This window comes from Acinonyx jubatus, chromosome C1 (genome assembly GCF_027475565.1).
Source record: "Acinonyx jubatus isolate Ajub_Pintada_27869175 chromosome C1, VMU_Ajub_asm_v1.0, whole genome shotgun sequence".
NCBI classification, from domain to species: Eukaryota; Metazoa; Chordata; class Mammalia; order Carnivora; family Felidae; genus Acinonyx; species Acinonyx jubatus.
The window spans coordinates 163,608,116-163,634,031 of record NC_069381.1 but is presented as its reverse complement, the minus strand read 5'-3'; the positions used below and the strand labels follow the sequence as shown (position 1 = coordinate 163,634,031).

At 40.0% G+C, this 25,916-nt stretch overlaps 1 protein-coding gene across 19 annotated transcripts in view; it reads right to left on the bottom strand.

Moving 5' to 3' along the window:
- OSBPL6 (oxysterol binding protein like 6) overlaps positions 1–25,916 on the bottom strand; it is a 213,564-nt gene that overhangs the window by 71,562 nt on the left and 116,086 nt on the right. For 17 of the 19 annotated variants that reach the window (XM_027055407.2, XM_027055405.2, XM_027055412.2 and 14 more), the window contains 2 exons: positions 21,721–21,939; positions 1,120–1,212 (listed from right to left, as the gene is read on the bottom strand). In XM_027055407.2, coding sequence (XP_026911208.1) covers positions 1,120–1,212; positions 21,721–21,822 — 195 coding nt within the window. In that variant the 5' untranslated portion in view covers positions 21,823–21,939. Of the gene's footprint in view, positions 1–1,119; positions 1,213–21,720; positions 21,980–25,916 lie in introns of all 19 variants that reach the window. The other 2 variants (XM_053215321.1, XM_027055408.2) reach the window with 1 other exon arrangement.

The following is a 25,916-nucleotide window of genomic DNA, read 5'->3' as shown; positions in this document are numbered from 1 at the left end:
TCTAAATATGAAGGGTACAAGCACATATTTTCCATACCACTAGGGTAGGAAAGTGTTCTTTCCTTAAAGGATTCTGTTTAACACAGGGAAAGCAAAGAAGAATCAGTTCAACATATTTCAAAGTCGTTTGGGGGAAATAAAGTGCTATTTTTATATCTGAACTCAAAATCCCCATGCAGTCTATTTGCTGAGTTTCTCCACAAGACAGGCAGCCCACTGAAGATCACAGGAGTCGAGCAAGAGGTAGGGGTGAGCAGGATGGCATCTCCCCAGCTTTTCTTTAGGATTTTGTATTTTAGACATAAATAAATTTAATGTTTCCCTAGTCCATGAAAGACAAGGCTGAAGGGAGGGAATGCTGGCTTCCATTAAGTGGAAGAGCTCTTAATAATCTGCAGTGTTCTTCCAAGAGCTCACTGCAAGGCAGGCCAGATATAAGGAGAAGGCTGGAACCCTCACGTCCAACAGCCCCTCAGGTAGGTACTATTTTATCTGCAGGTGGCCTAGCACTGAAATGGTCTAAGTCTAAATCCCTGCTCTGCTACTTTTTCTACTTTCTGCTTGCTTTTTCAGACGTTGAGCAAGTTACTAATTCTTGGTTTCCATATTTGTAAATGTAATAAATACCTCCACTGCATGGAGCTGTTTGCAAGGGTTATATTAAATGGGATAATATATTTAAGCACCTGGCACAATGCCTGGTGCACAGTGCAGGGGCCATGATGGTAACAGGTGGTGTTGCTGGTGGTGGTGGTGTTATTTTTTATTTTTATTTTTTTTCTGTTGGACCCAGTGATTTTTTTCTTCCTATTAGCTTGGCATAGAAATATCTGCTCATGTCTCCAACAGAGGAACGATAATACTTTCTCTTCCTTTAAACTCCAGAGTATTTTGGATCTTTGTAACCTTGCAAATTGCAGCAAAATATACTTTCATCTATTCCTCCCTTACACAGGGCAGAGAAACCTTACATACTGGAGGCAGAAAGACGTGGTAGCACAGTGCTACAACAGGTATCACAGCTACCTCAGGGGAGTCAGGTGTAAGGGCTGTTTACGATCCAGCTGGCCCACAGCAGGCATCAAGCCGTCTGAGAAAGCACCACATTCCACCACTGACCTTGGAGAGGGGGACGGGCTCCGGTTCTAGCAACTGCCGACTTACAGAGGGTTCGGTGCTGGAGGAAGCAGTCCTCTCCAAGACGTGGATACTCTGAAAATAAATGGAAATACATCCCAGGGTGAGACAGCCCATTTTTCACATGGATGGACACGGGGGCGAGGTCACACAGTGAACTACAGTAAACACAGTGAGCCATGGTAACGATGGCAAGTTCCTGAGGAGACCAAAGGCAGCAGCAACAGTCAGAAAAATGCCAGCACGGGATTTTGTTTTCCCCTCTTCCAGATATGCTCTACAACAGCTGGTTTGTCTTCGAGAAAAAGTCAGAGATTGCACACATTTAAAAAACCACAGAGCATGCCTCAACATATTTATTACTTTACGAGAATGTATATCCACCACTTAGACAATTAGCCTTACATAAAAATATCTGCTTACCTCTCTCTGAGGGCAACAGACAAAAGGGAAGGTCTACATCAAAAATCCCAGAGCCTTAATACCACTTAGTCTCTAGAGTTTCTTATAATCCTTATGAAATCATTGTAATCGTAGTATCTTACAAAAATTCTTAAATGAGCAGAGAAGAAAATGATTCATCAAATACAAAACAGTAGATGTGTATTATAGACTACAAAAAGGACTCACAGATCAGTGACTTTCCAACAGAAAAATAGCAAAGAACATTAACAGGCAACTCATGCAGGACATTTGAAAAGATGTTCAACCTCAACCTCAGAAGTATTCAAAGAAATGAAAACCAAATAATGATTTTTTTTTAAAACCATTAGATTCAAGAATAGATCAGATGGGAGAAAGGGAGTATAAATCGGGTGTGATCTTTCTAAAGAGGAGCCGTTTTATTTAAAAAAAAAAACTCTTTGGAAAAAGAACATGCCTCATTGACCTAGCAATCCCATAGCTAAATCTTTACCCTGAAGGAATCAGATTTGCTATACAAAGATATAAGGACAGACAGCTTACTATTATTTTACTGTAGTAAAAAACATCTAACACATATGAGACTTATAAGGCAACTCCATGCAGTGATCGAAAATGACAATGTGGATCTATATCTACTGATATGGAAAAAATACCCCTGATGTTCTGTCAACTGAAAAATCAGGCTATCAAGAGTATGTAGAATATGATACTATACATATAATCAAAACATGTTCCCTAATGTTCACAGCAACTGCATAAAGGGGATAGAATTATAGGTATTTTTAATTTTTTCTTATTTTTTAATGCAATAAGTAGATATAACTTGTGTATTTGGGAAAAAGTATTTTCTATGGGGGAATAAACCTGAAAGACATCAAAGAAATAACTCAATGGAATTAATATTTAGGTGTAGGCTGAAAATGAAAAGTAACTTTTTTATTCTAGTGGGAACATTTCACTGTTTCAATAAATGAGGTCAGTATTTTATTTACTTATTGAGGCCTCTGTTTTTTGATATCTCACTGGAAAATTTTTAGGTTAATATTTGCTTTTTCAAGAAAAAATTACACTCCAACCTGAGCCAAATTATTCTAATTTCTTGGTAAGTTTCCAAGCTTTTGGTTATTTCTATTACCTTGAGAATAAAGTGTCTGATTACAGATTTTGAAATCCTCCCCAAATGCATTTTTAAAATCATTTATTAGAGAATAATTGGGGTACCTGGGTGGCTCAGTCTGTTAAGCATCATGATCTCATGGTTCATGGGTTCGAGCCCCACCTGGGGCTCTGTGCTGACAGCTCAGAGTATGGAGCCTGCTTCAGATTCTCTGTCTCCTTCCCTCTCTGCCCCTCCCCCATCCATGCTCTGTCTCTCAAAAATAAATAAATATTAAAAATTAAAAAAAAAAAGAATAATTACAGTGAAAAGTTTATAAACTGTTCCCCATTTCTCCAATTTTGAGGAAATATAAGAAATGAGAAAAGAACAGATATTTTGGGGCCAAATATAAAGTTGGGCAGCAAGAATTCCTAACCTGACACCTATAGTGTCCAAGGACAATCTAAGCATTAGCTGGGACTCTGTTCTTCCCATATTTGGATTTATCTGAATGAGCAGAGAAAAATGATGAAGGTAGCTCAGCATCCATATTTGTGTCAGTGCCTTTTGTGAGATAGTCAAAAGCAAAGGCATCTTATGGAGTGAAAAGCTGGTGGTGTGTGTTCAGATCTTAGACAAAAAGGGAGCAAAAGACTCAGGACTTGCATATTGATATTTTGGATAGGATCCTATTCAAAACATATCAGCTAAATTTAAATTTTAGATGTATTCTGAGAGCATATAATTAGAAACTAAAATGAGAATTTTGTTGCTGTTGAAACAAGAATGTTATGGGGTGCTTGGGTGACTCAGCTGGTTGAGCATCTGACTCTTGATTTCAGCTCAGGTCATGATCTCAGGGTCATGGGATTGAGCCCCACATTGTGCTCAGCACTGATCATGGAGCCTGCTTGGGATCCTCTCTCTCTCTGTCCTTTCCCCGCCCCCTGCTCCCCGCCAAAACAAAACAAAACAAAACAACCCCAAGAATGTTATTACCTTCTTCTGGGAGGTAATGTCCCCCTCCCAACTTTCATTTGATTTTTATGTTTTAAAATGACAAAACTAATATACGTTCATTACAAAAGATTCAAACACAACAGAGAAATACAGAAAAGGTCAAACCTCCCATTCCTTTGCTGCTCATCACTTTACCCCTTAGCTTCTGGAGCACTGATTTATCAAAAGGTAGTCCATGAACCTGGGAGTCCCTAAGGCTCTTTCAGGGGGTCTGAGAGGTGAAAACTCCTTTTATAATAAAGCCAAGAAGTTACTTGCCTTTTTAATTCTCATTCCCTCATTAATGTACAGTGGAGGTTTTTGGAGGATACATAACATGTGGTATTATAACATATTAAACAGAAGCCGACTGAGAATCTAGTTGTTTTCTACAAACATCAGAAATTTTTTTTACAAAAATATAAAACATTATAATTTTCACTAAAATTAATTTTGGTAATATTGTTAAAAAAATTTTTTTTGATGTTTATTTATTTTTGAGAGAGAGAGACAGAGTCTGAGTGGGGGAGGGGCAGAGAGACAGGAAGACACAGAATACGAAGCAGGCTCCAGGCTCTGAGCTGTCAGCACAGAGTCCGACATGGGGCTTGAATCCACGAGCTGTAAGATCATGACCTGAGCTGAAGTCAGATGCTTAACTGACTGGGCCACCCAGGTGCCCCGGTAATACTTTTTTAAAATAAAAAATGTTATTTAGGCTAGCATGTGGTGAGTCTATTTTATTTTTAAATATATTAAGGGGCGCCTGGGTGGCTCAGTCAGTTAAGCGGCCGACTTTGGCTCAGGTCATGATCTCGCGGTCCGTGAGTTCGAGCCCCGCGTCGGGCTCTGTGCTGACAGCTCAGAGTCTGGAGCCTATTTCAGATTCTGTGTCTCCCTCTCTCTGACCCTCCCCCGTTCATGCTCTGTCTCTCTCTGTCTCAAAAATAAATAAACGTTTAAAAAAAATTTTTTTAAATAAATAAATAAATATATTAAGAAATATTAAATTTTTTATACACTTTAATTTCTAATACAGTAAATACAGACAGACATAATCCACATATACACAACTCTCTTTGAGGTCTTCATTAGTTTTAAAGAGGGTAAAGGGTTCCTGAGAACTGCTATTCTAGAAAAAATACTATAAAACTTTTGTGGTTATTAAAATGGAGAATTCTGACTTGCACCTAAGTTATTCTTTTTCTCATAAAGCTTATTTTCAGGAAAAGCATTTTAAAAAAAAACTAATATTTCAAAATTTACTTACAACTACTTAATCTACCTCAAACTAAATTATATAAATCTACTCATTAACAATCCCAAACTGTCCAGACATATCACATAAACCGGTAAGAGGAAACCAAATCATGTTTCATGTACTCTTCAAATATATCTGAGAAAACCTTCCCTAATTGTAAATTCTATAAAGATTAAAAAAAAAAAACGTGAAAGTATTTTTTAAATGCATGAGTTGGTTTTTCTAAAAAAACAACCATGAGCATAAAAGATATATAGGTGTCAATGAACTCTGTCTGCCGGTGAAATGTACCTGTAATTCATTCATCCATCCAGTGGTTCAATTAATCACCAAATAACCTATTGGTGATTGGGCCCCTGTACTGTGCTAGGAGCAGATGACAGGGTGGCGGAGAACAAAATAGACAAGAGAATTGCTCCTAATGATTATATTCTAGAGAGAGGTCTTATACCAAAGACCAAAAAAGGCTGAACAAATTTTTATAAACCTGCGCCTTAACCCTGTTCCATGCGGCTACTGCTTTTACTTATTTCATATTGTCCAGGGAAATATCGTTGGCTTGAGCTTCTCTTTAAGGGCCCTCCTCAGCCCTCATCCTTGCAGGTTGCTGAGCAATAGAACACATATACATTGCCTCCCCCACCCCATCCCTGTCAAATAAACATGGTAAGGAAAGCAAAACTTGACCTTAGTAACTATGCAGGCAGGAAATAAAGGATTAACTCAGGAATTTAGCCAGGGGAAGGAAACTAAATCCTCTAATTTCCAAACCAAGCCACAGACCTATAGAAGATCAATTTAGGATATTTAAAGTATGATAAAAATGAGTTTTGTCTCTATAGACACCTATCTATCCAATTATTTATTATTGTCCCATGATAAAAAATTAATCCACTACCTTAAGAATTGCCTTCATGGTGTTTAAAGTCAAAAGCATATCCTGAGGTTATATAATTACACACAATGCTTCATTATTTGTAGTGAACTATCTAAATACTTGAATGCTGCATTTTCAACATCGGCAGATAAAAAGAAGATAGTTTTCAAATTTAACCATACTCGGTGTTGGACTCTAGTTAGATTGCGGGGAACAAGCTCATATTCATCTTGGTATCCTGCCTCCTCTACTGCCAGCCCACCCTTGGCACAAGTCCTTGCAAATTGTAGCCGGTCAGAAATTTCTGGAATTTTTCAGTGCTCTCTGATTATAATTTGTAGAGAACAGTCCCTCAGTAATTATTGACACATGATTAGGCATAAAACTGCCTTCTAGCTTCATCTTGGAATTATAAAAATCACAGCTCCAATAGGCTAGAACTTTTGAAAACATTTAAAGAACTTAACTTTTAAAATCGAAATATCCAGTGGATTAACCTCAGGGCTCTTGTTTATTCAATTTAAAGCTATGGTTGGTAAAATTTAATGTAGCAACATCTTCAGTAACAAAAATGAATCTGTTTCATAAGGTTTCCCTTAAGATCATAATTTGTGCTATATACTTCTGTGTACTTTTCTTTACAAGCTGGCTATTTTCACATTCTTTCACGGTAATGTGGAAATACTGTCAAGGTGTTATACATATTAGATAAGGAGCTTAAATAAAGGGTTACATAACCCTTTTATGTATGTATGTATGTATGTATGTATGTATGTATTTATCTTTTATTTATTTATTTTATTTTATTTATTAAAAAAAAATTTTTAAATGTTTATTTATTTTTGAGAGACAGAGTCAGAGTGTGAGCGGTGGAGGGGCAGAGAGAGGGGGAGACATAGAATCTGAAGTAGGCTCCAGGCTCCGAGCCATCAGCACAGAGCCTGATGCGGGGCTCGAACTCACGAACCGTGAGATCACGACCTGAGCTGAAGTCGGACGCTCAACTGACTGAGCCACCCAGGCGCCCTGTTAATTATTCTTTTAAAGTCAAGTTTCCTTTCAAATCCTAAAATTACAACTTAATTTTCAGGTCAGTGGGGTTTTTTTTTTTAAAGACTTTTTTTTAGAGTAGTTTTATAAAAGTTCACAGCAAAACAGAGAGAAAGGTACAGAGATTTCCCATATACCGCTGGCCCATATACTACATAGGCATTGTCTCCCCTAAAGTCAGCATTCCCCACCAGAGTGGTACATTTGTGATAGTGATGAACCTAGCTTGGTTACAGGTCAGTTTTCTAGGGAACTTATTAGCACACGCAGAGAAGGTGGGAAGTACTACTTGGCTAACCGTTATTCCTCCTGCTCAAAGAGAACTGATGTATATTTCACTTAAAGCCAGGAGTCCAGGACAAACATGCCACTACAGCTCTTTAATTTGGTAAAAGTTCATCCAGTGCAACTCCTGCAGAGGGGAACATTACTCTAACATGAGAGTGCACAAGATCTGAACAGCTCTCCTGGTTTGTTGGGTCTGTCCATTTACTCATTTCATTTCAAAGACGTATAGGAGCTGCTATAACTATTTCAGGCCATGGCTACAAATTTCTGTACAGATTCACTTTTCATACAAGTTTAGCAGAGTAAAAAGGAGAACTGGCCCACCTCTCTCTAAATGTTAACTCTGCTGAAATTGTCCGATGATCCTAAGCTATTTTTTTTTTATTTTTTTTTTTAACGTTTATTTATTTTTGAGACAGAGAGAGACAAAGCATGAACGGGGGAGGGTCAGAGAGAGGGAGACACAGAATCTGAAACAGGCTCCAGGCTCTGAGCTGTCAGCACAGAGCCCGACACGGCTCTTGAACTCACTGACCGCGAGATCATGACCTGCGCCGAAGTCGGCCACTTAACCGACTGAGCCACCCAGGCGCCCCTCTAAGCTATTTTTATAATCATCAACTATATAAAATATTTTCAAAGAAAAATACCGAAAATAATTTCTAAACCTCTAAAGGATTTTCTCCTTCAAGCTTTTGGTTGCTAGGCATGTGTCTCTTCTAGTGACACTGAATTCTAACACAGCAGCACTATTTCAGTGATGCTCGTAACCTTCATGTGATAGTGCTGATGACAACGATGGTGGAGACAGTTAATATTTGGTGTTCTCTATATCCCTGTCTCCAGGTTTTACATGGATTATTTCATTCCATTTCCACAAAAAGCCTTTGAGTAATGACTATGACATTTATTTTATGGCCGATTGAACAGGGAGAGGCACAGAGGGGTTAAATTAATGACACAGAGTCAGTAAGTGTTGGAGTTGGAATGTGAATGGAGACTTTACTCTGCGTCCGAGCTTTTAAGTACTGCCTTCTACTGAAATTAAAGCTGACGGTAAACGGCAGAAACGATAGTAATTTCAAGCAGTGTATTCCCTCAAGACTAACTGAACACATCAAAAGCCATCCTCTTACCACAGGCTTTTGTGGAAGCAGAGAGGCAGAAATGAGTAAAACAGAACAGGATTGCAGCACTCTTAAATATGGTACAGCCTTATGGTGTTTCCAAGTCAAGAACTAAGAGCAAGCCAGCTAGCTTTTCCTTCAGAGATCCAGTGTCCAATGCAGAGAAAACAATGTAATTTTTGAAGTCACACAGATGAGCATACCAACCCTCATGCTGCTATTTACCACATGACTTGGGCAAATCATGAACCTCTCTCAGCCTCAGTGTCCTCTATCTATAAAATGGGGATAGTAACATCTACCTTAGAAGACACTGCAAATCACAGAGCTGGCACCCAGTGTATGCACAGTGCTGCCCAGGGCCTTGCACACCATGGGCATTTAATAAATGGTAGCTAACATCTCGGTGGTAATGCTGTAAGAATAAATGTTTAGGAACTCTTGGGGCGCCTGGGTGGCTCAGTCGGCTAAGCATCCGACTTCAGCTCAGGTCATGATCTCGCGGTCTGTGAGTTCGAGCCCCGCGTTGGGCTCTGTGCTGACCGCTCAGAGCCTGGAGCCTGTTTCAGATTCTGTGTCTCCCTCTCTCTCTGACCCTCCCCCGTTCATGCTCTGTCTCTCTCTGTCTCAAAAATAAATAAACGTTAAAAAAAAAATTAAAAAAAAAAAAAAAGGAATTCTGTGCGATTTTATTGTCATAGAAGGATGTGTCCAAACACCCTGCTGGGGTGTGACATCTGAAAATAAAGAATCCAGGGACACCTGGGTGGCTCAGTTGGTTAAGCATCCAACCCTTGGTTTTGATTCAGGTCATGATCTCATCTTTTGTGAGATCGAGCCCTGGTCAGGCTCTGTGCTGACAGTGCAGAGCCTGTTTGGGATTCTCTCTCTCCCCTCTCTCTGCCCCTCCTCTGCTCACTCTCTATCTTTGTCTCTCAAAATAAACATATATTTTTAAGTGAAAATGAAGAATCCATACTTGACATGATCATCATGTTACCTGGTCAACCTAGTAACCAAAGTCAGCACTACTTTGCGAACAGAGCATCAGAACTTACTGAGGAAGCTGACAGAATGAGTGGACACAGATGCCCTAAACACCTGCTAGCAGGACAAAGAGCAGCAGATGGATGCTGACCCCACACCACCCCGAACGGTGATGCCGACCCTGAACCTTGTGAATGGCTATGCGACCCCGCACCCCCTGAATGGAGATGCCGACCCTGCACCCTCCTGAATGGTGATGCCCACCCTGCACCCTCCTGAATGGTGATGCCCACCTTGCACCCCCTGAATGGCAATGCCCACCCTGCACCCCCCTGAATGGCACAGCAGAAGAGGCATATGGACTTGTCGCTGTCTTCTTAATAACTCCCTTCAAGGAAATATTATTATTGGAATAGCATAAAATATTAAAATCATGAAAGCCATAAGGCCATGACTGAATATGTAGTAATCCTACTACTTTCTTTATAGTAGCAATTGTCTTACTCTCACTGAAAGATGGAAGAATTGCATTAATAATAAATCTCTACATAAGCGCCACTGAAATGAATGAAAGAAAATTTTAGAAACAGTGGCTGGAAAAATTCCACACAGCACACCTGGAAAACCCTAAAGGGAGCAGTAGCAGTCACCACAGTCTTGACTCTGTGTGTGTACAAGCATGAAAACTTCCTAAGAACCAACAGCTTTGGCCCCACATTGAAGTGGCCTATTGTTGGAAACACTGCATTGTAAGAAATGCCATCAGGACCCATCAAGTGGCCCATTTATAGCCGAGAGCATTTCAGCAATCTTGACTATGAAGTGGCAAAAGGCATGTGAATAAACAGCTTTTTAATTCCCATGATTGCCTTCAAGTAGCACTAGAAGCAGAACTTACTGCTTCTAGGAGCAGGTTTGCTACTCTCCTGTACTCTAATACTCACAAGCACATTAATAAGATCACCGAAAACCCCAGCAACTATGACCATTCAGCAACTGTAAATAAATGGTGAATAATGGAGACAAGTACTAGGTCACTTCAAGAGCAAAGGCTCCGGAACATGAAGAGTTAATATAAAAGGCAGGAGAGCACTTATGTGTGACTGGAAAAGAACACTAAAGTCAAGGTAATTTGTAATTTTCTAAAAGGCTATTCAAATGGCCCAGAACAGACAAAGGATTTTAGTAGGACAATCACTCACGTGATTTTGTTAGCAATAAAAGTAAAAAAAAAAAAAAAAAAAAAAAAAAAAAATCCTATATGTATCTATTCAACATTTACATATGTATACTTAAGACAGAGTTGATTTGCTGTGATCACCCGTGTGAACTCAGAGCAGATATATCTATAATTTGCCTATATGTACCCATAAGTCTTTGCTGAATGAAAGAACAAATTAAGTTGGCACGAGATAAATACAGGTCGCTAAGAGGAGAAAAGCTGGCCCAGCTTCTGCCTCAGCACCTCAAAGATGGTTTTAAAAATCTGTTCCAAGTCTCCCCTGTAGCACATCCTACATATTCATTTATTTGTAAATCTTTATGGAGTTAAGGCTTACAATTTTATTATTAAAACGGCTGACACTTATATTTACTCTGCTCAAAATACTATTTAAACCTACATACATATGCACAGTAACTCACAAAATAAATGACTCACAAAATATGACATATATTTTTTACTATAGAAGCAATAAACATTCATTGCAGAAATGTGGTGGGGGGAACAGAAAAGAAAAAAGAAATTAAAACTACCACACCAGCAATAACCTCTTTCAATATCTTGGTATATTTGCTTTCAGCTTTTTTTCAATTCATATATCCACCCAATTCTTAATAGCCAGTTTTCTTCAATTAACAATGTAACATTTTTCTCACAGCATGAAAAATTCTTCAAAAACATTTTCAGCAGCTGTGCAATATTCCACTGCATGACTATGAGATAGGTTATTTTTTTTAATGTTTATTTTATTTATTTATTTTTTTTTGAGAGAGGGAGAGAAAGAGAGAGAGAGACAGAGGGCGAGCAGGGAAAGAAGAGAGGCAGACACAGAAAGCGAAGCAGTCTCCAGGCTCTGAGCTGTGCACAGAGCCCAATGTGGGGCTCAAACTCACAAACCGTGAGATCATGACCTGAGCCGAAGTCAGATGCTTAACCGACTGAGCCACTGCTTAATCTCGGCATCCTGAGATAGGTTTTTTTTTTTTTTTAAAGTTTATTTATTTATTTTGAGAGAGAAAGAGGCAGCACAAGGGGGTGGAAGGGAAGAGAGGGGAGAGACAGAATCCCAAGCAGACTCCACGCTGCCAGTGCAGTCTACTGTGGGGCTCGCATCTATGAACAGTGACATTGTGACCCGAGCCGAAACCAAGAGTCAGACACTCAACCAATTGAGCCACCCAGGCACCCCAAAACAGGTTATTTAAATAACTTCTTGTTTAACATTAGGCAGTTGCTAATATTTTAATAGTATAAAAATACTTTGATAAAGGTCTTTGCACAAAAATCTTTACATGTATCTTTGGTGTTTCCTTGGAATACATTTCTTAGAAGCTGAGTTACCGTGTCCTATGGGATGACCTTTGAAAAGTCTTTAGATATGCATTACAAAATTTCCCTCCAGAAAAGGAGAATCCGTTAACATGCTAAGCAGTAGTGCACGAGAATGTCCATTTCCCTCAAACCTCATGAACACTGGCTATTATCACTATCACAAAATCACCTCTTAATTAGGATTTGAAGTCAAGAAGTCTGGAACTTTAAAGTATACAACATGCATGGGGCTTTCCTTTACCTTTGTGACAGTATTTTACTTAAAGCCTAGCCACTTTTAGTGGCTACTGGGCAAAGGGATGGTAAAATTTTCTATTTGTCAAAACTGAAAATCAAATAAAGCAGTTTTTGTAGAATTTATGATCCTTTGAGACGATGTTTTTATTGTCCTTCAGAAATACCTATAAATGTATCCTGTAAGAGCAATGCTTTCCAAATCTGGGTAAATAACAGTCTCCTAGGGAAGCTTCTATATATGACAGATTCCCAGGCCCCCTCAGTGACCTACGAATGAGATCCTTTGGGGTTCACTAACTGATTATACTGTGGCTCTTTCCATTTGGTGTTATGCCTAAGAACTGAACAGGCAGTGTTAATCTTGAGTCTGGAGACAAATCTGTTGCTATGAAAATGCTATCCCAAACCAGCCAGCTCAAGTAATAAGAGATCACTTCTTCAGTGAGACACTGATAAAACAGTCATAGAAAAATCAAAGGATTCTGCAAACACACCAGGGAAAGCAGTGGCCAGATTCTCAAATAATGTCGAGTTCTGAATTACTCGTGGATAATGAGCATCTGAATGACAGGTGGCAAATTTCTTTCCAATGATCTCAATTTTAGCACCTGTGACATGGACTGGGCACACACTGTAAACATCAAGCAGCGGTGACAGTGGTCTCCAAAGGGTGGGCACAGCAAGAAAACTATGGGGATGCTCATTTCATTTCACGGAAAAGGCTAATCACAGTTCTCAATGAACAAATGCTCAAAACTTCTCGTTCCAAAGGCAATAGGTGTAGTGAAAATACAGAAAATTCAGGAAAGCACAAAGAGAGTGATTCACCTTTGAGAACAGTAGGTCACGATAAAAACTATTAATACAGTGGTCTATATATCATTTGGTCTTGCTTCCTCGGCCAATGAGGATGTAAAAAATCACTGTTGCTACGGAGAGAAAAAATGAGGAGGCGAACATAACTCAAAATAATTGACAAATGCTGCTTACAGAGTTTGCTTAGAAGTGAACAGAAGGCCCTTCTCCTGGACATTCAGCTTGTCAAACCTTGCAACAGAGCTAACAGTGGTGTGGTCAAGAACTTTAGGAGCTCCAGAATCAGGCTTCCAGGGAGCAGACCCTGTCTTAGGCTGTTCATTAGTTGTGGGGAAGACATTTCACCACTTTATGCCATAGTTTAGGTCTCTAAAAAAGGTGATGACCGGGGCGCCTGGGTGGCTCAGTCGGTTAAGCGTCTGACTTCAGCTCAGGTCACGATCTCGCGGTCCGTGAGTTCGAGCCCCGCATCAGGCTCTGGGCTGATGGCTCAGAGCCTGGAGCCTGCTTCCGATTCTGTGTCTCCCTCTCTCTCTGCCCCTCCCCCGTTCATGCTCTGTCTCTCTCTGTCTCAAAAATAAATAAACGTTAAAAAAAAAAATTAAAAAAAAAAAAAAAAAGGTGATGACCATCCCAACCTTCCACAGTGAGAACGCACGAAATACTAGCTGTTGCTGGTGTTGTTCTATTTGTTTATTCATGAACTTTGCCTAACATTTAAACTTTTCAGAACACCCAGTTTACAAAATGCTGTTTGTATTTTGTATTTTGTATTTTGTTTCTCACAGTGTGTTTTTGTAAGAAATTATTTTTTTTCCCATTGACCTCGGTCCTAAGTCTTCGAACTTAAGTTCCATGGGATGAATGGAATCCCAAAAAAGGCTAAATTGGAGGTTTGGTATTAAATCAGGAAGCCTTGATTTTTTTTTTTCCCCTCTAAGAGCTAGAATATTTTTGTTTGAGGTAATATTTTATTTTTTTCAACTCAAAGATGGAAATAGGTTTCATATTCAGCAGGTAGACATACTATATTTCAAAGCAGCGATTTGGTTATTTCATTTAATAAAGCTATTTGAAGAAGATGTGTCAGAGGTTCAGTTGGGAGAGACACATTCCAATTCAGTTCACGTAGATGCTAGGGGATGTTTGTATCAGCCTGTTTGTCTAAGGAGAAATGTTGTTATGAAAACCCCATACATAAAGTATAAACGTTGATGAAGAACACTTTCACTTTCTAGTTTTTTGGGCACCTTCCTCACTTACAATGAAAGCTGCACATGTAGCATATGCTGCTGCTACCAGAACTGGGAGATTATGTCGCCAGTCCATGGTGACGTGAGTCCCACAGAACCTCTGCTGGGGATACCTTTCACTCGTCATCCATGGACATTAACAGAAGGGGCCATGGTTGGCTGGGGGGTGTACTGTTGTTAATGATGTGTAGGAAACATCATTAGACACCCATGTAATTGACACTCTATTCATTAAGACCGACTACAATACTAAATATATATTTCATAAAAACTGGCAAGAAGATTAACTCCCAGCCTCTTATGACCTATTCATAATATAATTTTTTCCTTAAAAATTATTTATTGTATGATCTCTGAGCTTCGGCGAACTTTAAATCATTATAAGGAATGGCTAATACTTTTTTTCTTTGATTTTCCATTAAATTAAAAAGCCTGACTCATTTAATTAAGCATTTGCAATGTCTAACCTAGTAGAGCTAAAACAATTCACTGATAACAGACACTATCATCTGGTAATTATGCATTCCAAATCCTAAATTCTTAGAGCAATAGTGTCTGATTTTCTGAAATGACCTGTTAATGATACAAATAAAAAATAATCAATGGCTCCAAACAGAGGCCTCACTTTTATTTATTTTTATGTTTTGAGAGAAAGAGAGAGAGAGCAGGGGAGGGGCAGAGGGAGAGGGAGAGAGAATCCCAAGCGGGCTCCATGTTGCCAGCACAGAGCCTGATGTAGGGCTTGATCCCATGACCCTGGGTCATGACCTGAGCTGAAATCAAGAGTTGGATGCTCAACCAACAGAGCCACTAAGGTGCCCCTAGGGGCCTTACTTTTAAAAATGCAGATCCTTGGGCCTAATCCCAGAACTACAGAAACTGTCTCAACAGGGTGGTCTCAGTCTCATATATTGTAAAAAAAAATTCTCTAAAATATGTAAATGTAAGAGTAATTATCAAAACAAACAAACAAACAAATAAAATCCAGTCAGCTGGTCATAAACTTAGCCTATTATATAATGTTACCTTAAAATAAGTAATATGACTGGGCAATAGTAACTCCTGTTTTTAAAAAAAAAAGTTATTGGAGGTGTCTGGGTGGCTCAGTTGGTTAAGTGTCCAACTCCTGGTTTTGGCTCAGGTCATGATCTCATGGTTTGTGAGATGGAGCCCCAGGTTGTGCTCTTCCCTGGTAGCACAGAGTCTGCTTGGGATTCTCTTTCTCCCTCTTTCTGCCCCTCGCCCCCCACCCGCTTAGAATAAATAAATAAACTTAAAAACAAAATTTAAAAAGTTATTGAAAACAATAATTTGAAAAGATATATGCACCTCTATGTTTAATGCAGCATTATTTACATAGCCAAGGCATGGAAACAACCCGTGTCCATCTATAGACAAATGGATATGGAAGATGTGGTATACATACACAGACACACATACCTACATACATACACAATGGAATATTACTCAGCCGTAAAAAGCATGAGGCTGTGCCATTTGAGACAACATGGACGAATCTAGAGGGTATTGTGCTAAGTGAAATAAACCAGACAGAGAAAGACCAATACCATATGATTTCACTCATAAGTGGAATCTAAAAAAAAAAAAAAAACCCATAAGAAACAAACAAAGAAACTCAAGACCCCAACTGAATTAACAAACAAAAATCAGAATCAGAGATTGTAAGTACAGAGAACAAACTGATGGCTGCCAGAGAAGAGTGGGGTGGGACATTGGGTAAAATGGGCAAAGACCAGTGGGAGGCACGGGCTTCCAGTTGTGGAATAAGTAAGTCACAGGGACAAAAGGCCTAGCATAGGGAATACAGTCAATGATTTTAATAGCAATGTATGGGGACAGATGGTAGCTACATTTCTGGTGAACATAGCATAATTTACGAAGTTGTCAAATCATTGTGTTGTACACCTGAAACTAATTTAACATTGTGTGTCAACTATACTCAAATAAAAAATAAATAAAATAAAATAAAATGTTACCTCCCACCCCCAACAATATTTTTAATATGTGTGCAGGACACTGCCAATGCTTTGCTTTTGTCTGATGCCATTTGCTTCATAAGCCTCAAGTCATTTATTCCACCATATAATCACCATCAGCAGCAAGCAGAAAAGTCTGTGTTCTTAGCTCCCCCCTGCCACCTTTGGACCATCCCTCTTCCACTCTCAAGATCTACTCTTCTTGGGAGACACGGAGCTCCCCACTATACTACTTTCTTTGTCACCTCCCAACCTCATGACTATTCCTTCATAGTTCTCAAGACCTCTGGAGCCTGGTTCCCAATCTGCCTCTCCATGCCAATCCCTCACTCATTTATTCATTCAAATATATTCTGAGCCATACCATATGTGAGGTATTGTGGGAGGTGCTAGGGGTACATTATTGAATGAAATAAAATCCCAGTTTTCAGGGAGCTTACAGGTCAGTGACAATCAAGAGAGGAAGGGGATACAGATATGAACAGATAAATATGTAACCTGTCAGGTCGTGGTTAATGCTTTAGAGACAAATAAAATGAGGTACATAGACGATGAGTGATGAAGATATGCAGGGTAGGTCAGAGAAGGCTATGCAAAAAGGCTACATTTGGAAATGAGTCAAATGTATGAGCAAACCTGGGGATGCCTGGAATGAAAAGCAAGTGAGGCTAAGAGGATCCAAAACATAAAGGCCTCGAGGTGGGAGCACAACTGAGGAAAAATGCTAGAGAGATCTAAGTGAAGGAGAACAAGGCAGGAAACGGGATCAGAGAGGTAGGCAGAACCAGATAATGAATAACCCTGTAGGCAATGGTCAGCAATTTAAGTATTATTTAGAAACAGATGGGGACCAATGAAGGGTTTGGAGCAGTGGAGTGGCTTGCTCTGACTTAGGTTTTGAAAGGATCACTCTGACTACTCTGTAAAAATATGACCTGTATGTCAGGCAACAGTAGAAGCAGGGAAACCAGCTGGAAGACTATGGCCATCATCCAGGTGAGAAATGATGATAGCTCAGACCAGAGTGGAGAGGGAGGAGGTGATAAGCAGTGGTCAGAACCCAGGTACATCTGAAGGTAGAACTGATGGGATTCACTGAGGGTTTGGAAGCAGGTGTGAGAAAAAAACAAGAAGGATGACTCCTGGTGAGGTTTCTGGCTGTACCAAAAGGAAGGACAGAGTTGCTGCTTACTGAGATAAGGAAGACTGGGAAGGGGCAGATTGGAGAGGGAAATTAGGAATTCAGTTTTGGACATGTTAAGTGTGAGATGTCTTCTTTTTTTAAATTTTTTTTAAATGTTTATTTTTGAGAGAGAGAGAGAGAGAGAGGGAGAGAGAGAGAGGGAGAGAGAGAGAATGAGCGGGGGAGGGGCAGAGAGAGAGGGAGACACAGAATCCGAAGCCGGCTCCAGGCTCTGAGCCATAAGCCCAGAGCCCAACGTGGGGCACGAACCCACGAACTGTGAGATCATGACCTGAGCCGAAGTCGGGTGCTTAACCAACTAAGCCACCCAGGCACCCCGAGATGCCTTCTTAACGTCCAAGTGGAGATCACCCTTGGTAACTTCAATATCACTGTGGTTGACATGATATCCAGGATCAGGGCTGGCAATTCAAATGCCTTCTGGGGCCAGGCAGGAAACATACGTATTGAAATACAATAAGGAGAGGTAGGGGACTGTGGCTGATCAGAGGGTATATGCCCCATCTAAAGGGGAAGCTACTCCTGAGCCCAGTTTAGTGTTGCCATTTGCAATCTGGGCTCAGTATTCCTAGATTTTCCAATTTCTTAACAGAAAGAAGAATCTGGAATAACAACTAAATCTTCGGAAAATAAAAAAAAGTTCCACAACCTACTATATTCTAGAAGTATTCAGTTAAAGTTGTAACTCACTCGTTACATTAGCTGCCTAATGTATATTAATATACATTAATTTATTAACGCATATTGCAAAAAGAGACCATGTTTAGCATTTCTCTAACTTCTTTGACAATAAAATTCTCTTTTTCATGCAACATCAAGGGGAAAGCATTCTTTGGCATACACTGGGAAATGCTGGTTTCTATGTAAAACCTAGATGTCCTAAGCAACTCCTTTATATCCTTTTTGAAAATTTTAGGGCATATATTTCTTGCAGCTTATGAATCATTATTGATCTCTCTCTCTGTTTTTGTCTCTCCCTCTCTGTCTCTCTTGCACACACACATACAGTTAATTTTGTTAGATGTTCTAACATCAAATATCAGTCTGGAATGAAATGTAAATGGAGCATTTACTAAAGTCTTCCAACTTGTTAAATACTAAGTGGAGACTTGACCCTCTTGTGTTGATGAAGAAACACTCAGTGAAATCACAGGGGCAACTGAATCACTTCATTTCCTAGCTCCTCTCCCTCCTTCACCTGTTGTGCTACATAATTTTGCCACAGGAAGGATAGCCAATTACTACTATGCACTTGGCAGATGTTCTTTGTTTTACTTATCTCTGAGGAAGGAAGAAGGGAGAGGACAAATAAATCTGGAATGGCAAATCTGTAGTACGAAGACAAGACTAATACCACTGCAGCCTTTAAAAATATTTTGTAGGATATATTAAAATATTTGAGGTGCAAGGCTTGTCTCTGAAGAATTAGAGTGTGTCTTTTGCTTAAAAGAGTTTGCAACACAGTTTAGGAGATCTGTACACAAAAAGACAAACAATATGAAAATGTCAAATATTGTCAAAAAGTTCTATAAAAGTTCAGAGAAGGGAGAGGGCAACATGAGGTCGTGTGGTCAGTGGAAGTTCACGTGGGCCAGTCCTTGAAGCACAGGGAGGTATCAGGTCAAGATAAGTGTAGTGGGAATATTCCGTGCAGGAAAGACAAGGGCAGAGACAGAGATAAGGCAGTTTTAGGAATGGTGCACACATGATACTGTACAGAGTAGGAGGACAATGGGACGCTGAGGCTGGATCAGATCTTGGTGGTCATGGGATACCAAGTAAGGAAATCCAACCTTAACTATGTTGGTAAACAAGAGTCTTTAAAGGGTTGTGAGCATAAATCTGCCATGTTAAGGAAATTCAACCTCAGGCCATAAGGGAGACAGCGAGGCCAGAGTACTCTCCAGGATGTTGGGTGGAGGTGATGAGGGTCTGGGCTAGCGAGTGGACAGTGCAAATAGAAAGAAATGATCACATTATAAAGGATGAAATAATCAATAAAATTTGTTCACCTACTGAATGTGGGAGAATCAAAGGAGAAAGGAATGGCTTTGACCCTGGGCCCACAAGAGAATGATTATCCTGACAGCAAACGGGCTTATATGTATTAATTTAAGATGCAGTGGTAAATAAAGGTAGAAATGCCCAATCAATTAATTAGTGATCTAGAACCAGAACTTGGGAATGACAGGCAATGTGCATTAAGGCATCGCTGAATTCTCAGCTATGTGCTAGATCATGTCCTATACGATCCATTTGCATGAATGATGGCCTTCATTTGCATAGATGTCAGTTAAACCAGGAGAATGGTAACATCTAATGAAGACTAATTTATCACACCTCCTCTATGTCCCTTCACTATGAAAACAGCCACACACAAAAAGAGGTGCATATAAAAACCAGTGCCTCATATTACATCACAGGATCACTCGAATTTCCGATTTCCATAAAAACCTGGATGTTAGTAAGTGATTGAGATAAGGAAGAAAAAACAGAACTACAATTGTTCTTTATTCTCTCCCCTGAGAGAGATGAAAAAGACACAAAACAGGAGACAGGAAGGAAGCAGAGAAGAAAGTATTTTGGGGAGAATTTGCACTGAGATGAACAAAAACTAAACTCTCCTTAAAGACAACAACCATTTGAACATTGTCTCTTACTTTTCTAAAATTCATTATCAATTTACAGTCACGCTACTTTATTCCCATCATAAAACTTATCATTCACAAGCCAGCCAGGAGTTCCATATTCTTCCTTTAGACTCCCTCTGCAGCCTCGGGTCTCAGTTTTTCCCTGTTGTTTTGCACGGCGGCCCTGGAGCTCAGGTGCAACAGGCAGATCAACAATGCATGACAGATGTTTCCGCAGCCCTCATCAGTCTTTTCCATTTGCCACAATTCTCCAGGGTGACCTGGGTCGATCCCGTCCTTCCCGCAGCAGCCAGGAAGGCCACACTGCTTAAAATGTCTCTTGGTTGAAATGCCCAGGGCAAGGAAAAAATGGAGAAGCCATAACAAGAAAGGACAGAGAGGCAGGTAAAGGATAAACTGGAATTGCAAACTTAGAAAGCATCTCAACATGTAGTTGCTATTTAATATAAATGTACTTTCATTCATGGTACTTTTGCTTTCTTTTACTATACGAATGCAGTGCAGTAAATGTATAATTGGGTGTAATCACAGATTTAGTTAATGCTATAACTGCTTCTCATGAACAGAACGTAGATGTCCCGTTTGAACTCTATAACGCGGGGCACCAGTGTCAAAAATATCTGCAGCACAAATATCTGCCTTAGAATCTATGAAAGATACACATCTAAGGAATCTCTGATTCTTACAGATTCCCCATGAATCTCTTGCTAGAAATGGGAGGAGGGGGTGCTGGGAAGGTAGACAGACTGAAAGTTCCCTAAGGGACCCCACTCCCTCAACAGTGCTTCCCCACCATCTAGAAGAATGAATTCACACCTGGATTGGCTGTCTCAAGACCCAAGTCTATGCTACGGACCATGAATGAACTCATGTTCATAGTGCTACAAACTAGACAATATACCTTGAACACACAGAATAGGGAGGAAAACTCCTGCAAGAATAATTTACTCAATGAATATCCCTCACAAGGGAAATTTTTATAAACAGTTAACTAAACCTGTTTACTGTGAATTTCCAGTTACACAACAAAAAATCCTATCACAAGATAATGTCATAACGGCAAAGAGCAATACTGAGACATGTGCTGGGCAAAACAGCTGCCTGTTTGGGAAATGAAGAAAATCCATATGGCCGATTCCCCCACAACCTTGGCACATAGAACAGCCACTGACGTGGCAACAAAGTACCTCCGTAAACAAAAACAATGTACAGAATTGGCTCAATGGGATAATTAAATAAGAATTCATTTTCTCTATTGGCTCTAAGCATTACCTGAGCTCTCACTGCTCTTAATTCCCCAATGCTACAATTTTATTTGTATCCTAATTCCTGAATCTGACTGTTAACCAGATTCCACGAAACCCAAACAGAAGTTTGTGCAGGACAGGCCAGTGACAGACTTGTAGGAAGAAGGCCTTTGGCAGGCTCACATCCCTTTCCACCTCCACGAATAGACAGCAGAGCATTTAAGTTCTGAAGCAGTTCCCCCTCTTCAGGTGCCCAGAGAGGAGGAAAGCAGGGCTTCTCCTAGCCACCCTGCCTGTGGTCTACACTCTCAAAAAGGATCCTAAATAACAGAGAAACAAGAACAGGATCTTCATGGCATCATCACGTAGATCTACAGAAAACAGTGAGCCTTCCTGTGGAATAAAAATCTTCACAACAAAATTTCAGGATTAATCAGCAAGCCCACCATATCCTAATGGTACTGTATTTGAATAAGATAACAAAGTGCACTTTGGACCATATTCTCTTACCTGCCGACTGTCCCTATGGGAGGGTGTTGAAGAAGAGGCACTTCTGTGGGTTGGAGTGGATGTTTTATGAGCAGGGGATATGCCCTTCTCGTCTGAACTCATAGCTGCAGTTGGAGTCTAGTTGTATGCGCTTAAGACCATCCCAGTCGTGTCTCCAATTCACAGACAAAGAAGTAGATGGGTTTTCAGCTTCAGTTCCATTTCATGAATCAGGTTTGACTAGAAAACGGAAGGCAAATAGTGAAGGCGTCCAAAATACCTACAAGCAAAAGAAGCAAGAAAACCTCATGTAATTAAAATACAAATACAAAGTCATTATATTTAGGAAAAATTACCAACACGTAGTGAGAGGAAGAACTCTGACACATTAGGAAATACTTCTTCTTCCTCTAGGTTTTACGTGGAGGCTAAAGGTGTTAATATGAAAAAGAAGGCTGTCAACAAGGAAAATGGAAAGAAACCACATGCCAAGGTCATATTCTTCCCTACCATTCTCTTTGTTTTAAAGCAGATTACATGGTCCCTCAGGCCAAAGTACCCAAAGTACGTCAGTTTCTTCCCCTGAAAGTTAAATTTCCCTGCCCAATGGATCATAAGAGCTCAGCCCATGTCTGTCTTCAGTTGAGTTCAGCCAAGTCATGTATGTGATGTTAAATCCAACACAAAACAGATACAAAAGGCAAAAAAGGGTTCACACATTTTATGCATTGTGTGATCCAGCATTTAGGAAGGATCAAGAATACACACACTCAGTTATTTGCACCTCAAGATCACAGCACATCTACATATGATTCTCAGCTCAGAAAACAACAAGCTTTCAAGTACCTACAGATTGACAGGCATGTTCTGAAACCGGATAATGCTCAGATTTCCTTCCATTTATCCTCAACCAAGAGCCACTTCATTTTTCACTTGGATTCAAATAAAGAAAGCCTGCATTGTAAGTACTAGGACCAAAAACTTATGCCTGAAAGAAGCATCGTTCAATTGGCAACACAGGTTGTTAAAAACTAATTTTTTAGGGGAGCCTGGGTGGCTAAGTTGGTTGAGTGTCTGACTATTGATCTCTGCCTAGGGCATGATCCCAGGGTCATGGGATCAAGCCCTGCATCAGGCTCTGCACTGAGCATGGAGCCTGCTTAAGATTCTCTCTCTCCCTCTGTCCCTTTCCCCTGTTCACACACTCTGTCTCTAAAATTAAAAAAAAAGGGGGGGGGGCACCTTGGTGGTTCTGTCGGTTAAGTGACTGACTTTGGCTCAGGTCATGGTCTAGTGGTTTGTGGGTTCCAGCCCCACATCAGGCTCTGTGCTGACAGTTCAGAGCCTGGAGCTTACTTCGAATTCTGTGTCTCCCTCTCTCTCTACCCCTCCCTCACTCATGCTCTTTCTCTCAAAAATAAACATTTAAAAAAATAATAAACTAAAATTAAAAGAAAAAATTTAAGGTAAGCATGACGGTGTAAGATGAAAAGCTTACCCAAAGTTTTCTTCATCCAAGAAAACAGAAAACCAAATTCTAGCCCCTATTTTAATGATAGTACTCCTTGAAGGAAGCACAGAAGACTTCGGTAAGTTCTATAGTGCAGGTTGGAAAAGAAAGCTCCTGGCAATGATCAGAAAGCAATCTTAAGGCTAAAGAAAAATGGGACCTGAACTTGAGTCCAGAGGAAGAGACAGTCAATCAAGAAATCAAAAAAAAATAAAGATGTCTGAGGATACATGGTGAGAGGAACTCAATGGGTCTGGAGGTCTGAGGTATCCCTGATCCAGTGTGTTTGAGCTGAGGTCTGAAGGAGAAGCACGAGTTAAGCAGGTGCCTGGATATTTGGCTTGGTATGATCAAGAAGTTAGTGCTGCCCATCATGATCAGAGAGTGGCATGATGGGTCAGAGAGAGGCAGGGGCAAGGCCTTGTCAGCCATGTTCAACTTTTCTATTTTTATCATTAAGGCATAAGAAGCTATAAAGGAGTGTGCTATAACCAGATTTGTGTGTTTAAAAGGATACTTTGAAGGGCACCTGGGTGGCTCAGTCGGTTAAGTGTCTAACTCTTGGTTTCTGCTCGGGTCATGATCTTGCGGTTCGTGAGTTTGTTTGAGCTCTGCATTGGGCTCTGTGTTGGCAGTGTGGAGTCTGTTTGGGATTCTCTCTCTTTCTCTCTCTGCCCCCACCCCTGTTAAAATAAATAAATAAACATTTAAAAAAAAATAAATAAGAGGATACTTTGATAGCCACGAGGAGAACCAAATTGGGGAAATACAGGAGGTGAGGGAGACCCAATCAGGATGCAAGAGATAATGGATTAGAGAGCTGGCAAGAAATTCAGCATCCAGTCTTGTCAGCTGTAACAGGGTATGAAGGGGGGCAGTGGGGAAGAGGAGAAGACAGGGTTGAGGAAGACTCCTAGGTTTCTGGTATTCTGAGTGAAGTCTGGCCAAAGAAAATCAGGATTGGCAGAAAGGCACGAGTATGGTTTCAACCCAATGAGTTTTAGGTATAACTGAGGCATTCAAATGGAGATAAACACTTGGAAATGTAGTCCCTAGCTCAGAGAAATTTAGGCTATAGACAAATGTTTAAAGATTATGTTTCTGATATAAATGTGTTGTATGATTTCTGTACAGATCAGGTAAACTCTGCAAGTGCAGGTACATTTTACACAGGCCTACAAATAGTTATTATTTTCTAAATCTGCAACAGTACGTTAATGGATTTGTGACCCTGAATGTGTTAATCAGGATTTTAATGGCACCTGGTTACAGAGAAGATTCAAAAGAACAATCCCAATAATTAAAAGGCAAATTATTTTAAATTGGGAGACCTGGACTCTCTAGCGAATAAAACTTAAAATCCTTTCTTCAGATTTCAACTTCATTATCACCACCACTTATCCCCCAAATTGGAAAACTTTCTCTGGAAACAAAATTAGTTTTTGGACTAACAGAAATGTAAAGAGCTGCAGTGCTCTTTCCTTGGCTGGAGATCAGCTTGCAATGAGTATTGTCAAAAGGCAGTGATATACCGACATGCGATAGATGGATCATCCAATCCTTTTGTTTTGTGAAGGTAGTCTAATTAAAGCGTGACTGAAATTTCTCAAGCCAAGCTGTGATGCCAGCAAACAGAAAGCAAGAACACTGCTCAGGTCTCTGACTTGAAGTACTTTCTGGTCCAAGATGTCTTACAAGCTGCTGATACTTGAGCTAAAAAGTATGGAGGTTCTGTGAGGTATTCACGTGTCCCCAAGGGATGAGGTTGAAACAACCAAACCAATTAGACTGTTATCCATTTGGAAGTAAATTCAATCCAAGCTACATCAAGAGCCAACATTTCCTCTTTTGAACTTTTTTCTTTTGATTTTTAAAAAAATTTTGTTAATGTTTTTTAATTTATTTTTGAGGCAGAGAGAGAGCATGAGCAGGGGAGGGGCAGAGAGAGAGGGAGACACAGAATCCAAAGCAGGCTCCAGGCTCCAAGCTGGGGCCCGAACCCACGAATCGTAAGATCATGACCTAGGCCAAAGTCAGACACTTAACTGACTGAGCCACCCAGGCTCCCCTTGAACTTTTTTTTCTTAACTGCGCCCAACTCCCAACTGCACTTTCCCCATTAATACATACCAAATGCTAATACCTTGGTTTTTAATTTAAAATGACATTTTCAGGGTAAGTTGTCGATGATGAAAACGCAATCTTTTGGTTGAATTACCATTATGAATATCTTGAAGAATACCAAGAATAAGAAAAGGTGATTTAGAGAATTTAATTCACTCTAAGAATCATTAAAAAAAATTTTTTTTTAACGTTTATTTCTGAGAGAGACAGAGAGCAAGCAGGGGAGGGGCAGAGAGAGAGGGAGACACAGAATCAGAAGCAGACTCCAGACTCTGAGCTGTAAGCCCAGAGCCCAACACGGGTTTTGAACCCAGACCACAAGATCATGACCTGAGCTGAAGTCAGACGCTTAACGGATGGAGCCACCCAGGCGCCCTAAGAATCATTTTTGACATTACTGTTGTTTTATTAACTTCTGATTTTTTTTAACAAAGAGGATTTTGAGTACCTAAAGTTGAGTGAGATGACCTTTAAAGTTCATTCCAATCTGATTATCAATCAAGTGTTTAATCACCTGCTCTATTTCAAAGTGTATTACAAAAGTAAGTCTAAATTCTATTAGTAGGCTATACCTATTTACTCT